The following is a 16,792-nucleotide window of genomic DNA, read 5'->3' as shown; positions in this document are numbered from 1 at the left end:
GTGCGCATTAGAATTGCAAAGAAATCCCATAACGACATACCCAGCAATTGAATCTCTTTTAAAGCGCACCTCTCGGGCGCCGGTTCCTGCGTTGGTGTCGGAGACCCTCGGCGTAACCGAGCGAATGAGCACAACGAAGGTTGAAAGAGCGAACGCGGAGTGCAGCGGGGGATGAAATATGGCGATAGCGAGCTAAGCGCGATGAGGAAAGCGGAGGATCATGGTGCAACGGAAGCATAAGGACGAAAGCGGATGATGATAGTATGGCGACAGGGTGAGGCGGAAAGTGGAGTGCCGCACGAAACGTGCTTCACGCCGGCGACCATGCACGCGGCGAGCGTGTCCACTGATACCATATATGGAAACAAAGCACTGGCGTGGTCATCGAACCCACTGCGCATGCGCTACTTCGCCTGCGCCGCCGCCGTTAGAGAAATGCGCTCCTGCGATCGCCATGAGTTCCCCTGTGGCGTTCCCGTGTTTCTAAACAATGAGCGACGAAACCGTGTGGAAATGCTTCGTCTACCGCTTCTGCTAAACGAGCTGCGCGAGCAGATGCTCATCGCCACCGCCGACAGGACCCCGTCGTTCAGAATGTCATTCTTTCCCACAATATATCGCGAATTCAAAACACCTAAACGTCTGCGCTCAAAATTCGCATTAGGCAGTATCGTAATCCTCTGTGAATTTTTTTCTTGCTGCTTCATCACAAAACCTTTGCGGGAACCACAAGTATGTCAGCCTTATAATAATGTGCACAGAATTATTCTCATGTATTCATTCTGAGCCGTGTGGCAGGAGCGCTGTAATCTACGGAACTCCCTGCTGCTTGTTTCGCGTAATATAAGAGGAACGTCCCGTTTCACTGTCACTAGAATGGCGGGACAATGGAGACACAGTCGTTTAGATCGTATTGTCAAGTAATATTTCACGTCGGCTCGAGAAAATGGACTATCTTATCAGGCAGACAAGAGAACTGATGAAAACTAGAAGGTGACTCCGAAGCGTGCAGAGAAAGAAATAGAGAGAAAGAGAAAGTAAAGGCGAGGAAAGGCGTTAGAAGTATTTAGTTCGACGTTCGCTGAAGTAACTTGGTTTCTTTGCCATCGCGAGGTATAAGGCCCGGCGAGCGAGGGCAGCCGCGAAGTTTCTGCATTAGCGCAGCTGTTGGCTATCTCGTACGCCGACGGAAGAGAGCCAGGCCCTGGAGGTCCGGCGGTGGCCGACAACATCTAGCGCTCCCTGGGCCTGGCAGGGGGAGGGGGCGGAAGGCTGAGGAAACCGGCGAGACCATTACCGTAACGACCGCTCGGCAACCATGCCACCTTACCGGCCACTGGCGCTGCCTTCGGAGGAGAACCCACGTTGCCAGTGGCGCTAGAACCGATGGCTTGCGGACACCTATAAGGCGATACAAAGCAAGAAAAGCGGGACAGGGAAGTTCCGAGAGGGAACGAGTGAGTGATGCGAGGAGTACATAAAATGCCGCTCGCGCGTCGCGCTAGGGCTGGTCGCTCCACCGTTCACAACGGGTAACGCGGTGGGTGCTTGTTCTCATCTAGAGAGGTGGGCATCAGAAGCTCGTAAGGCTGAGGAAAGCTTTGAATTTGATGATACACAATTAGTGCGGCGCCTGTTCTTACCCAACACTGCGGTTATTCGTCACTCAGTCCGTGCTACGCGTGTTTCTGTTCTTCATTCCTCTTACGCACGGGCCTTTACTCGAAAAGCAACAGGGAGAGAAATAAGAACAAATGCACTGAGAAGGAAAGGTCACGACCTGCACAGTGAGCGTGTCTATCAGCGCTCAAGCAACGCTGTTGATCGGGGTGGACGCTGCGAGGGCCGTCAGCCTATAGCTTGTCACACTCTATGGCGAGGTCGGCCGAAGTGATCGTCTACGGAATTCCAATAAAGGAGCGGCGAATAACGAAGTGCGCTTGTTCTTTGGTGGAGACTTACGTGGCTGTGTCCACTGGGAGCTGAGAGCACCCGCGGTGGGTAAACACGACTCTGTCCGCAAGTGGTTTTGGCAAGCAGGTTCACATGGTACGCACCTCCTGAATGGTTTTTCAACGTAAGTCAATTTTTGTGGCTTCTTCAGCATTTGCACAGTACTAATCCACAGTACTAATCGCTCATGATACGGTTAATCCGGCGTTGGCGCGACTACACGATGGTCTGAAAGGCCTACGAACCCTCGGCCTTTAGTGTTAATTAAGGCGAAGGTAATTAAGGTACAGTTGATTAAAATAGTATCAGCTAGGGCACTAGAACCCAAGACCTATGGTGGGAGTCGAATCCACGACCTTTGCAATTAAGGGAAAGCTAATTAAAGCACTCGAACCCACGACATTTGTTGTTAATTAGGGCAAAGTTAATTATTTCACGGTTAAATAGTATACGTTTAATTAGGTCTCTCGACACCACGGCCTTTGTTGGGAGTCGAACCCTCGACCTTGAGTTGTGCGCACCTTGTGACGAACACCGTTGGTCGCGTGACGTCGCGGCACTTCTGCTGACATGGCCGCTCGAGTCACGTGGCTCCGCCAGTGGTGCCACCGGAGTCACCGCGCTTCAGCAGACGTGGCCCCAATGCTTTCACATTTATCCACGTAGGCCTAATAACTAAGTGCCCCGTGAGTTTCTGTTTATTTGTTTATTTTTTTGTTTATATTTTTATTTATCTGTTGCAGTAGATCGGCAGTAGAAGTGCAAAAGTGCACTAGATCTGCAAAGGCAGCTGGGCGAGGGCAGAATGGACAAGTCCCGTCGAAAGCATGCCAAGGGTCAGAAGCCCATAAACAAGCTGCAGCTGGCTTCAATGCAGCCTCTACAGGTATCCTTCTTAACGCAGCCTCCTCTTGGAGGGAGAGACCCGGTAAGACTTCTGAAGTCATCAATACGCATGTGGAGCGGCGAAGTACTTCCCATTTTTATAGCCATGTGAGCGTGGGTTGTTGCGGGAAGAACAGCACTGAATATATCCTTAGAGCTTGGTGACTGCCGGCGTCTGCCTCAATACGTCGTCGTGAAGACAAATCGGTTATAGAAACTATTCGCACCGTGCACAGGAACGTCAAAACTTTGTCGGCTAAAGATAATAAAAAAAAAAATATGCGTGATGATCCAGCGTTCACCCACGCATCGCGTGCAAGATCAAGGCCTTGAAAGGAAACACGTTGTGGTTACAGTTTGGCATTTTCAGTCTGTAGCGTGAAGCAGTACAGATCAGACACACGAACAACATAATATGTTTTACTCACACGCCAAAAGCTGCCGCACAGCCGGCTACACACCAGGAACAACACCAACAACGCCCCGGCGTACGTAGGCATTCTACTTATATGCGCACATGCCAGCCGCACGCATGCGCCGACAGGAATAAGGATGGCGAGCCGAGGGTGCGAGGCGTCCACGAGGCCGCACTACACCGTGTACTACAAGCCTGTACACCGTGTACAAACCCAAAGTGAGTGAGGCTGAGACAATCTCATGGGCGGCGGCAATGGAAAATAAACGTGCTATGAGTAACTACCTCAAAGGAAAAAACGAAATCAGGAAAGACACAACGTATGATAATTCAAAGGGAAGCTCCTTACTTTTCGAGGCGAGATCAGGATGCCCTAGAACGCGCAGTTATAACGCGAGGTGCACCAAGGACGAAGACGCATGTGCTTGCTGCGGTAAAGCTAGGGAAACGATACAACATGTTTTCTTGGAATGTGAAGATATCTACCCAGCTGCCGGTTTTGGCTCCGCTGTCCTCCGTGAAGCCCTTGGGTTCAGGGATACCAAGGGGAAAGCGAACATGTCCGAAATAGAGATTAGTAAGAGGCAATCAGAAGTTTGGTGACAATAAAGTAGGGAGACCACAAACAACAACGGAGGCGTACGAGAAAAAAATAGTTCCCAGTAATGGTTCAAAAGTTTGATGCTGAGAATTCTTCGCGTTTGTGTGTTTTCTCAAAAATACAGATAGTACATTAGGCAAAAAAAGAATGGTTGATCCCTCTTTCATAGGAAACGGTATAGAACACGAAAGTGAAACGTGTCTTCACAGATGCTGTTGGATGTTTGCATCGTGAACTCACGGTCCGCTGCAGCACAAGGCGCACGAATTGCGGGTAGGCGAACGCTACTTCAGCTCCATGCATCCGCTTTGTTCCACCTGCGTTCCCAATGGTGCTAGAAAGCCCCAGGAGCGTGTGTACACAGGCGTTCATCCCCGTCATTGAACACACGCGTGGGAACGCGTGGCCTCATTTGGTGACGAAACAACGAAGACCCCTACTTCACGCACGGCCGCGATAGAACAGTTGAGAGTTAGTGCTAGCGTTCCAGTGTTGCCATGCTTCTCGCGACCTTCGGAGGCCAAACCACTCGAGGTGGCCCACGTGGCAAGCACGGTGTTTTGAATGACAGCGGCCTTCACGACATCCTCTCCACTCGACTCTCTGACCGCTACTAGCGCAACTCACCTCCTCTCCCCCTTGCGGTCGGCAAGCACAGCCCTGGAGGGAAGCGTAGGGTGGGCGAAATGGCAATGGCTGTTGCGCGCGGGGCTGCCACACGAGGGGCTGGGAAGCAACGTTTGCGGGACGCAATTTACATGGAAATTTTGTGGATGGGAAACCGTGACGCGCGTGACAGAGAGGAGAGGGGAAAGGAACGGTCCTGTGTTTGCGTTTAGCGTCTATTTGCTGTCTTCCTCCTTTATGAGCCCAGCTGCGGGATAATGCGCCATCGCTCCCTTCTCCGATCACCAGCTGCCGGATTTATTCGGACGTGAAAGTGGGCAGAGCACCATCGATTTATTTCAGATTTTCCGAGGGCCCCTGTGCGGCCCTCTTTTTGCATGCTGGCACCACGTTCGCTCTCCCCCTCACTTTAGGGAGAAAACATAGATGAGAAACGAGTCTGGTTCGAGCCACCATCGAATTTGACGGAGATGGTGGCAAACAGTCCGTCTTATGTGTGTACTTCCTTCATAGCTTTTTTTTTTCGTCCTCGTTTATAAGGGCACGCATAACAAGATTCGGAGTTTCCAAGCGCGGGTGTGTCATAAAGTTGAGGCGGCCCATGCCCGGACGGGGATGTAGTCGTCGCACGCGCGCATAGTTTTCTCCTTTGTGCCCTGAAATGTCACGGTGAAACCGGCTGGAAAATGCGATCAATTTGTGTAGGAGGGGATTAGTTCTTTTGTGCTCCGGAATAATGCGAGTTGTTCGATTGCTCTCACTCTGTTTTCTTTTCCGGGATTTTGCATACCATTTAATTTATTTTCTCTTGGCTGTGCGAGGGTCGCAATAATTGCGTGACCTTTTCCTCTGGTAACGAATTTTTCTTGTTTGAAAGCGCATATACGAATAAATGATGAAATAAACAAATGAAAATAACGAGAAAGAATAAAACCAAGGTATATCGACGCAGTTTTTGTTTGCATGTACTTTGCCTCATTGTTGCCCGCAAGAACGACAGCTGCGCTGCGCGACACTACCTAATGAGATTTTTTTTCTCCTTCCAAGCGCATGCCAAATCCAAATAGATTTCTATATATTTCTTGGATTCCTTGTTAACTTTCCTATCTTTGCTTCTGATTTTAGTCTAGTCATGAAGCATCACCTCCACACCTTCGTATCTGATCATGGAGTCGTCGCATTGTGAATGACGCACTGGATGCTGACGAATTGCGTTGCACTAATACGAGAGCCAAATTTCCGGCACGCGCGTTACTGGCGTTGAACCGTGACCTTTCATTGAAGTCGGATAACAAATGTGTATCTGGCAGCTACGTTGCACCTAAATCTCCAACTTAGGGTTCCCAGATGCCCTCTACTTGAACCTTAATGCCAAATTCTGTGTTTAAAAGGCGTATCCTCACTACTCCTGATATTGCCGCTGATCTCTAGGAACCCTATTTGTCGGTCCTCACTCACTCACACACACACACACACACACACACACACACACACGCACACGCACACGCGCACACGCACACACACGCACACACACACGCACACGCACACACACACGCACGCACGAACACGCGCACACGCACGCACGCGCACGCACACGCACACGCACGCACACACACACACACACACACACACACACACACACACACACACACACACACGCGCGCGCGCGCGCGCACGCACGCACGCACGCACACGCACACACACACGCACACACACATGCACACGCACATAACAGCGTGAGAGAACAAAACAATATGCCTTAAAAATGCCAGCGACATAATCATCGCCCACGTTAGGAGGATCGGTTTGGAGCTGCCGAGAGAAAAAAACGTAACTGCGAATAGCAAGCAATAGGATCCGCGCTCGCCCAGATTTTTCTAACATGCAGCTAACACTTACAGGTCACTTATTGTTAGGCGTTAAGCACCAAATTTGTTAGTCGTTACGCTCTCGAAAGATGGGGGGTGCCATGCCGTGGGTGCAACGAGCCAGGGCATCAGCTCTAGAGAGCATACGTTTTATGAGGAGGGTTTCTGCCACACGTAGCGGTGAACGAACAAAAGTACAAACTCGGTTAAACAAAGAAGTAATGTAGCCACGTATTAACTCAATTGCGAGACGGATTACTGCAAAATATTCGCATAGAAGCAATGAGAACAGTGACAGTTCTCCCTAGAATAACACGGATACCGCTTCTTCAGGAGATCGCCCAGACGAACAGTGTTAAGGAGCTCGTCGACCAGTCGAACCGCCATAGACATCATAGGTGGTGACACACCAGACAACGCAGTCGCTTCAAGCATTACATGCGTGGAACGCAACCGACGCCCGAAGAGACTGCCTCATGGTGATGCCTCATAGCAAGAGTGCCTCATAGCAACAAAATGAGCAAAAAATCTACACGGCTTCATAAGCCGAAAACTGGATCGCATCAATCCTTTACCATTAGAAGACTGAAAGGTGTTTTGCAATGCCTCTAGAGTACTTATCACGTCATATTCGCAGACGCGGCATGCACAGGGACACATCGTCACCGCATGGTGCCACTCAAGCAAACGGACAAATGGAACGCGAGGACGTTCCCGACAACTAGCTCCCAATAAGACCATAGCAGAATCTTATGCAATCCTTGATGCATTATAGGCACCACAAGAAATACAACCTGACGAGCGTCTCTACATATGCGTTTACACGGACTCATAAAGGGCACTGAGTGAATTCAAAATGGCGCATAACATGTTATTCCTAGCCAGGCGCATACACACGCTCACTGAAGAACTCGGAAAAGGCAGCGTGTACGTAGAATAGCAACCCGAGCACACAGGCGTACCTGGAAATGAACGCACACACGAGCTTGATACTGTGCTGTCAAGAAAGGAAACAATACTGCACCAAGGTCAAAGTGACGAAAAAAAAGAAGGATGATCACACATTGTACCTTCAAGTATCGCGGGAGAGAGAACGATGAGAAGCTCGCGCCCCAATTCTACCCTGTTCCGTCACCATCAAACCCCACTTAACAAGACAGGAGGAAGTGACCTTACGGCGCCTCCAAATTGATGTCGCACTCACACCGAACATAGTGGAACGTTGGCGAAAACGTCATTAGGACTCTAACAAGAGGAAATTGCCTAAAGTGCCACAGTTAAGAAGCGGTCGATGTGCTACATCTCCTTTGGAAGTGCACTCCCTCAGAAGAAATTCCAAAAAGGGCTCTTCCTCGAGGTGTAATATCACCTACAGACCCGGATGGCCTCCGGGTGTGGGTTCACGGCCGCTATTTTAATTCACTCATCTCCTAAATTGTGGATTCCGGCCTGTATTTTCTGATATAAGAGATGCGAGAGCAACCTAGGCCTGGTGGCCTAGGTCGCTTTCACCAGCGTTAGCTCACCAGCGATGGCTCCCTCGTTTTCAGCAGCGATGGCTCCCTCCAGGTAAAGGAAGCCAATGTCGAAGACAATGCTTTTGTGCACTGCGAGCACCGGGAGCGAGTGCTGGAGCCCAAATCAAGTCATATATCTCACCTACGTGGCTATTCGAGACGAACGAAAATAGCTCAGGTTTCTCCTGCACCCCTTAGACTGCAAATTTATGTTCCCTGCACACGCACACACACGTCCTGTATCACGAGCATTTAAATCTGACGTTTATGATTTCAACTCTTAATTATTATTTATTTATTTGTTCGTCTCGGAATGTCAATACTAAATGCATGCGTTAGCCTGATTACAAAGTGCTTGGATGGAGAAGCCGACCAGCGAGAGCGAAAGGAGGTGAAAGTGAATACGGAAGCTTCAAGAGTTCAATAGGTTTTCAACGCCGATCACATGACCCACGCACACACAAAGGTGGGAACCACCTTTTTCGGGACAAACATTTTCAGGACAAACATTTTCGGGACAAACATTTTCGGGACAAACATTTTCGGGACAAACATTTTCGGTACACCTGCAAACTTCTATGTATTGCCTGCAAACTCCCACCGACCCTCGATATTACCCAAGCGAAAGGCTGTGTCGCAGACCCGGCATCTGGGGTACCCTAGCTTTTTCACGGCTTTTAGGCGCTCAGCGTTTCAAACAACAAGATCAGCAACGCGAGAAAGAAAATTTAATGTGAAAGAGGAGAAAACACAACACATATGCTCAGCGACGAAGAATTAGCGTAGTGGTCCGTCGGTCTGAGATAATCACGGACGTGGCAAGGAAAATTCAATTTGCATTTAAACCAGACGGCGCTGAGGGCAGCAGGTACAGAATGCAAGGCAGAGAAAAAAATGCCTCGGGAAGAAGTAAAGAACATAATACCAGGTGGAAAAACAAGAACCAAGTCATTTTCACTTACGCTGCCGCTTCTTTAATCTGCTCGTTTCTCTTAGAAAAGTTTGCTTCAATTCCGCACTGATTTACATTTTATTTGCGTTGTTTTCTCCCTGACGCAGTGAAGTCACTTCGACCGTTTATCACTGACAATCGCATGATTATTACATCAGTGTTCGTTGCTTTTGGACGGTGAGCAAAATTTTTCGCTCAATTTACACACCGCTTCTGCGCGCTTCCGCCTCCATCAATGTTTCCGTACTCTATATTTTCCCAGTCATGCATATACTGGGCCACATGCACTGCCTCAAGCGCTACTGTCTTGATAAAAACAAAATTCCAAGAACGTGATACTCTTTCATGGCTCGCTGAATATAAGCAGGTGCCGCCTCCTCAGATATCTTATGCGTTATGTCATCTTTAGCTTTTTGCTGTCTGCACTGCTGCTTTGCAGAGAACGCGCGTGCTTGCGCTTTATATATCGAAGCCCTCACTGGCGACCGAAGGTTGTTACGGGTCAAAGCTGATTTCTGTGTTGTGGACACCTGCGCTTTTTGAAAAGGCAGAATCAATACGGGCGCATTCTTCCTTCAGCGCCAGGTTGCCGGAAGTGGCCGCAACTGAATCCCCGTCTTTCAGTACCTCCTTCAAGTCCACCTTTCCGTTCTTTTTCCCAGTGCACCACGCGGCCTCACAAGCACCGCCTTTTTCAGAGTATAATGCGCGTCACCGTGATTGCGCGTCGGATACAGCTTGTGCATCGCGACGGTTTCTATTTGGAAGACGCCAGAAGGAACGAGATTTGATCCTGCTTTTTTCTGCTTTTTAGGGGCGAAGCTCCTTATAGCGGCACCCGTTCGTCCCCGTCGTCGTAGTAGTAGTGTGTAACCAGTCTGAGAAAAATGAGAAAAAAATTCACAGGCATATCCACGAGGTGAATGATGATGAGTGGGCGAAGCTCCGGAGGGAATCATCGGATCTCCCGCTTAAGGGGACGCTAGCACAAACGCGTTAGAAACGTGCAGTATTCTCTAGTAAGGGGGAGCGGCCACAGCGTCTTACGCAGCCATTTACACATGCCGGAACGTGCACCGCGTTTGCCGACGCCATCACATGACTGCCGAGAGAGTATACCCCCCGTATTCATAAACGCTCCTCGACTTGAACTTGATTTGCCACCGCTTTGGGCAGCGCGTTCGAAACGCGTTGAAGGTAAGGCGGAGAGGCCACAGCGTCTTACACCAGCTTCTTACACGGGCCGTAACGCGCTAGCACAAACGCGTTAGAAACGCGGCCTTTCGTTAATGTTGGGTATTTATTGCCATCGTGGTGCGTCCGCTTCGTGGCGTAGTGGGCTAACGCCGCGCGCTCGCAAGCGAGGGGTCCCTGGTTCGATGCCGCGCTACGGACAAAACTTCGGAATTTTTTTTCTCATTTTTCTCAGACTGGTTACACACTACTACTACGACGACGACGACGGGGACGAACGGGTGCCGCTATAAGGAGCTTCGCCCCTAAAAAAATGGCCGCGTATCTGCCTGCTTCGCTGCAAATGTCGTCGAAAGACGATAGTCTTCTGCCGGCCGTACTACATGAGTGCTGGTCTGATCCGCGGCCACCCGTGATGCTGTTCTCGTACCATTTCCGTCCTGGCATGATAAATGCAATGGAGGTTTGTTTGAACAGATTTCATTTTACCGCATTGTCACTGCTGGCATGCCATGTGTTCGTACCTCCACGATATGTCAGCAATGTTTCGGTTGCGTGTGGTATACTGTATAGCACGATAGTTTGCAAAGAAGAACCATTTGTGAGACATGAATGTATTTTATTGCGTGGAAGGGTCAATGGCTGTGCGCATGTACTACTGGTGCGCCGAAGTAGACGCCTTCCCGTCTCCGGTGACGCCAGGGTGTGAGGCACGATCACGTTCCACAGTGGCACTGGTACCACTGGCACACTGAGTGTCACCATGACATCCCTCGTCGTCCGACGCATTGGCAACCAAGCAGAGCAGAGGTCTGTGTACGCTGAAGTAGGAGGCGTACTTCAGTACTTCCACGTTCTTTAGCCCGCGTTGGAAGACGTGGTCGAGAGCCGTTCCAAACCGGGTTGTAGGCACTTCGCTTTCGCTTGCCAAGCTCCTTGCGCTAGCCGCTCGGCTCGTTGCTCGGACGTTTCCTGGGCACGCTTGAGACGACGAGCGTCGGCACGCAGGCGCTTCTCCGCTGCAATTTGGTCGTCGGTCTTTTCCCTGCGTTGTCTGGGCATGTCTTGTAGAGTGGGTTTTTATGCGGCCATTTATGTTTTGCCCTGCCTCTGACAGCGCTTCCTTTATGTTGAATCGGCCGCATCTGGCTGGCATTAATAAAATTGAGGAGCCGGAATCGGCCACATCTGGCTGGCATTGATAAAATTGAGGAGGCGCTGCGTGAGACATGGACGCCATCTGGCAATAGATCGGGAAACATGAGCTTGTGCAGAGGGTTTCCTTCCTCCATGGCAGAGGGCGCTCGTCGGCGCGCAATCGGGGAAACACGAGCTTCTGCAGAGGGTTCCCTCCCTTCGTGGCAGACGTCGTTCGTCGGCGCGCATAGCATGGCATTTTCAGCGCAGCTTAAGAAACTAGGGTCTTTAGAGTTACGTATCTATGTATCTTCTATTAAAGGAACACACCTCCTAATACTTACCTAGTGATGTTGCGCCTCAGATATGTGTAATATTTACTTTTTGATCGATAACGTTCTCAAGTATGAACAGCCGTACCAGTTTAAGTAGTGTGGGCGGTAAGCAAGTGGTCCAACTTTGGCCGGGTGGCTGAATTGGTTGACAGACAGACAAACAGAAAGACAGACAGACAGACAGACAGACCAAATTTTCAGCGTTTAAGTTCTCCAAGAAAGACTATCGTCTTTAAAAATTCCGAAGTGTCCGTAGCGCGCAATCGAACCAGGGACCCCTCGCTTCCTAGCGCGCGGCGTTAGCCCACTACGCCACGAAGCGGACATGGACACACGCACCACGATGGCAATAAATATCCAACATTAACGAAAGGCCGCGTTTCTAGCGCGTTTCTAACGCGTTTGTGCTAGCGCGTTACGGCCCGTGTAAGAAGCTGGTGTAAGACGCTGTGGCCTCTCCGCCTTACCTTCAACGCGTTTCGAACGCGCTGCCCAAAGCGGTGGCAAGTCAAGTTCAAGTCGAGGAGCGTTTATGAATACCGGGGGTCCCCGCAGGGGCGTCTGCGTAAGCAGGCGTTTGGTGTGTTGCGACACCACGTACCCGAGCACATGAGGGTTGGACCCTCCCGCGTGTAGCCGTGCGCGGCTTAGCCGTGTCTGGGGAAAGGGGGATCCTGGGGGTTGAGCCGATGCCGGGTGTTCGGACCTCTAAGGCCCCCCGGTGGAGGCAACACACCTCTTCGGCCTCTGCTTCACATAGACGGCACCTCCAGACTGACCCACCTGGAGGAAATCGGCAGTCGCCTTTTCCTGTCCCCCTCTCCAATCTTTTGTCTTTCTTTCTCACTTTTCCATCTTTACTGTCTTCTATTCACTTCTTTTAACTTCCTATTTTCCAGGCGGCAAGGGTTAACCTTGTGTAATATATCCAGTCTTGGGTATATATATATTAGGTTATAGTGGGAATGTACCGCTGGCGTGCGCAGGGTGGAATATTTCTATTCCTGTAACGTCCCCAGGTTGGGCTCCGAGGTGGGCGGCGGGCATACCTACCGAATACAGTACTGCTATATATGGCTTCCAGTTTCCCCCCACTACATGATCGCTCCCTGAAGAGGGGGCGCACCGACGAAAGCTTCAACTTCTTTTTGAAACCTAAAGAAACCTTTCCCAAGTACCACGTGATACACAGTCAACATGAAACTAAGAAAGTCCGTACGATATCACCATTTGTTGTTGCAAAAAGTCTGACAGAGGCAATCGGCACGGGTTACAAAGTGACCAAAATGGGAAGCGGCGACCTTCTTCTGGAAGTACGTGACAAGCTCCAATACAACAAGCTGACAAAACTTATTGCGTTTGGTGATATCCCCGTTTCTGTGGGCCCCCACAGATCAATGAACACTGTGCGCGGTGTCATTTCCGATGACGACCTCCTCGAACTAAGTGAAAGCGAGCTGTTGGATGGATGGCAAGACCAGAACGTGGTAAAGGTGCAACGAATTAAGTTAAGGCGCGACGACAAGGAAATTCCCACAAAGCATGTAATAATTACATTTGGAACAAGTGACCTCCCTGATTCAATAGAGACCGGATATTGTAAACTCCGCGTACGACCGTACATTCCCAATCCGCGTCGATGCTTCAAGTGTCAGCGTTTTGGGCATGGATCTCAGAGCTGCCGAGGGCACTCTACTTGTGCAAAATGTGCATCAAAAGAACACACCTCAGACATCTGTACTTCCGCAACCCACTGTGCAAACTGTGACGGAGACCACCCCGCATATTCGCGATCGTGCCCGTCATGGAAAAAAGAAAAAGAAATAATTCAACTCAAGGTCAAACTAAACATTTCCTTCCCGGAAGCGCGCAAGCGTTTCTCTGCACATAATCAATCGAATCCGTCCTACAGTGATGTGACGCGCCAGGGGGCAGCGCCACATCCTTCGACGGCAGGCCGCGTCACACGGAGTGTGACTGTGGTTCCGCCATCAGCCCCCCTGGCAGGAGCAGCCAGTACTGCTCCGCCCCTTGCCACGAAGGGCCACCAGGCCTCCGGGCCTGCCGGTCCCAGGGCCACTGCTCATGCAGACAGGCCCGAAAAAACCCCGAGTGTCCCCGCAGCGCGGGCGTCATCCAACACCTCTGAAGAGGCGATGGATGCAAGCAGCTCTACTCCGGCGTCTCAGACGCCAAAGGAACGGCGCAGCTCCTTGGAGCGTGCCGGGAAAAAAGGGAAAACCCCCATCACGGGGCCAGGAAAGGCCTCGTGAGCTAGCTTAATCTATCACTCTTAGACACACAGCACAAGACAAATATAAAATGGATACACAGATACTACACTGGAATGTCAGAGGTCTATTACACAATCTTGATGACATTAAGGAACTCCTAAATAAGTACAATCCAAGGGTGCTGTGTGTCCAAGAAACACACCTTAAATCTTCACAAACTAACTTTCTCCGACAATATGCGATCTATCGCAAAGATCGCAACGATGGCCTCGCCTCTTCGGGTGGTGTGGCCATACTAGTAGATAAAGGTGTCGCCTGCCAGCATCTGAAGCTGCAAACTACCCTTGAGGCGGTTGCAATCAGAGCTGTGCTGTTTCATAAACTAGTAACAATTAGCTCTCTATACATCCCTCCTAGCTACCAACTCTCCAAAACAGAATTCCAAAGCTTTATCACAGAACTTCCCGAACCTTACATCATTGTAGGCGATTTAAATGCACACAACACCCTCTGGGGAGATTCTCGTTGTGATGCAAGAGGGCGCTTAATTGAAAATTTTCTTTTCTCCACGGATGCATGCTTGCTCAATAAAAAAGAGCCAACATACTACAGTGTAGCACACAAAACATACTCATCTATAGATTTAAGTATCGCATCAAGTACACTTGTGCCATACCTAGAGTGGAACGTCATCGAAAATTCATACGGGAGTGACCATTTCCCAATCATCCTAAAATTAACAAAAGCCGATGAGTGTGCTCCACATCTGCCCCGTTGGAAAGTCGACGGTGCCGACTGGAAACGATATAGAGAGCTGACATATGTGGCCTGGGATGACATCTGTACATTTCCTATCGATGATGCAGTGTCGTATTTGACGGCAATTATAACTGATGCTGCGTCACTCTGTATCCCTCAAACGAACGGATCGCCTTTTAAACGACGTATTCCCTGGTGGAATGAGGAGTGTAAGGAAGCTCGCAAAAATCAAAATAAAGCTTGGAGCCACCTTCGCGACTCTCCAACTTTCGAGAACTTAATCAACTTCAAGAAAATAAAGTCGGAAGGTAGAAGAACGCGCCGCCGTGCTAAAAGGGAAAGCTGGCAGAGATTCATCTCCAGCATTAATTCATATACAGATGAAAGAAAAGCCTGGAACAGGGTAAATAAAATAAAAGGCCGCGAAACCCATCCTCTACCATTAGTAAATACACAAGGAGACACACTCATTGACCAAGCTGATTCTCTAGGCGCACATTTTGAAAAGATTTCAAGTTCATCCCACTACTCAGATACATTTCTGAGATATCAGAAACAAGCGGAGCGACTGCCTCTGGATCGTAAAGGTAATAGAAATGAACCCTACAATCGTCCATTTAATATGGCGGAATTTCAGGCTGCACTAAATGGTTGCAACAAGTCGGCTCCAGGAAGTGATAGAGTCTTGTACGAGATGATCAAACACCTAAACCCCGAAACCCACAAAACACTACTATCACTCTTTAATTCCGCGTTCTCTGCCGGTTACATTCCATCCGCATGGAGGGAAGCAATCGTCATTCCTATTCTCAAAGAGGGCAAGGACCCTTCCTCAGCCAGTAGCTATAGGCCTATAGCCCTGACAAGTTGTATATGCAAACTCTTTGAGAAAATGATTAACCGGCGCCTCATCCATTTTCTTGAAAGCAACAAAATACTCGATCCCCTACAGTGCGGTTTCAGGGAAGGTAGATCCACAACAGATCACCTTGTCCGCATCGAGACAAATATCCGTGATGCCTTTATACACAAACAGTTTTTCTTATCAGTATTTTTAGACTTGGAAAAGGCATACGACACAACTTGGCGTTTTGGAATTCTCCGTGACCTGGCTGGAATGGGAATCCGAGGCAACTTATTAAATGTGATTCAGAGCTACCTCTCTGATCGCACGTTCCGCGTCAGAGTTGGTAACGCCATGTCTCGACAATTCACACAGGAAGCTGGTGTACCACAAGGTGGTGTGCTGAGCTGTACACTATTTATTGTCAAAATGAACTCGCTCCAAACTGTCATACCACGTACAATGTTTTATTCTGTATATGTGGATGACGTACAAATAGGTTTCAAATCATGTAGCATTTCTATCTGCGAGCGACATGTACAGCTTGGGCTAAACAAATTATCTAAGTGGGCTGACGAGAATGGATTTAAACTAAACCCACTAAAAAGCACGTGTGTTCTCTTCTCGAACAAGCGAGGTATATTACCGGACCCCACTATTTATCTTAATCGACAACAGCTACCTGTGAGCCGTGAACATAAATTTTTAGGCCTCATTTTAGACTCTAAATTAACATTTATCCCCCACTTAAAGTATCTGAAAGCGAAGTGCCTGAAGACAATGAATCTACTGAAGATCTTGTCCCGTACATCTTGGGGAAGTGACAGGAGGTGCCTCTTAAACTTGTACAAAAGTCTCGTACTGGTCGCGCCTTGACTACGCAGCTATAGTCTATAACTCTGCTACGCCTAGTGCTTTGAAGATGCTAGATTCTGTGCACCACTTGGGTATCCGTATTGCTACAGGTGCCTTCAGGACTAGTCCTGTTGAAAGCCTGTACGTTGAGTCCAATGAGTGGTCTCTGGATCTCCAAAGGACATATTTAAGTCTCTCCTACGCCCTGAAAGTTACATCAGACATCCAACATCCATGTCATTCTACCATTCGCGACATGTCCACTGTCAGGCTGTTCCGTAACCGCCCAGCCAACCGGCCTCCTCTGTCTCTCCGGTTAGAAGCACTGTCAGAAAAAACAGAGGTCCCACTTCTAGGGGATGTACTAATGGCCCCTACCTTGCTTCCACCGCCTTGGGAATGGCACACTATTCAGTGTGACATCTCTTTCATAGAAATATCCAAACAAGCACCGGAGGCACATATACATTCCCATTTTCTTGAACTCCAGGACAAGTACTCCTGCACAGAATACTACACAGATGCTTCGAAGTCCACTGCAGGCGTTTCTTACGCAGCTCTCGGAGACTCATTTTCTACATCTGGGGCACTAAATCCACACACATCCATCTTTACA

At 49.4% G+C, this 16,792-nt stretch overlaps 1 protein-coding gene across 1 annotated transcript in view; it reads right to left on the bottom strand.

Annotated features, from left to right (window-relative positions):
* The window catches only part of LOC119440057 (protein spinster-like), a 48,548-nt gene extending 34,977 nt beyond the window's left edge, over window positions 1–13,571 (bottom strand). The window contains exons 1-2 of the mRNA XM_037705002.2: window positions 13,505–13,571; window positions 7,876–7,956 (exon numbers count right to left, since the gene is read on the bottom strand). Of these exons, the coding sequence (XP_037560930.2) occupies window positions 7,876–7,956; window positions 13,505–13,571 (148 nt within the window). The remainder of the gene's footprint in view (window positions 1–7,875; window positions 7,957–13,504) is intronic.
* Between the last annotated feature and the right edge of the window lie 3,221 nt (window positions 13,572–16,792).

Source organism: Dermacentor silvarum, chromosome 2 (assembly GCF_013339745.2).
Source record: "Dermacentor silvarum isolate Dsil-2018 chromosome 2, BIME_Dsil_1.4, whole genome shotgun sequence".
NCBI classification, from domain to species: Eukaryota; Metazoa; Arthropoda; class Arachnida; order Ixodida; family Ixodidae; genus Dermacentor; species Dermacentor silvarum.
Note: the sequence above shows the minus strand (reverse complement) of the source record. Positions and strands in the feature narration are given on the sequence as shown.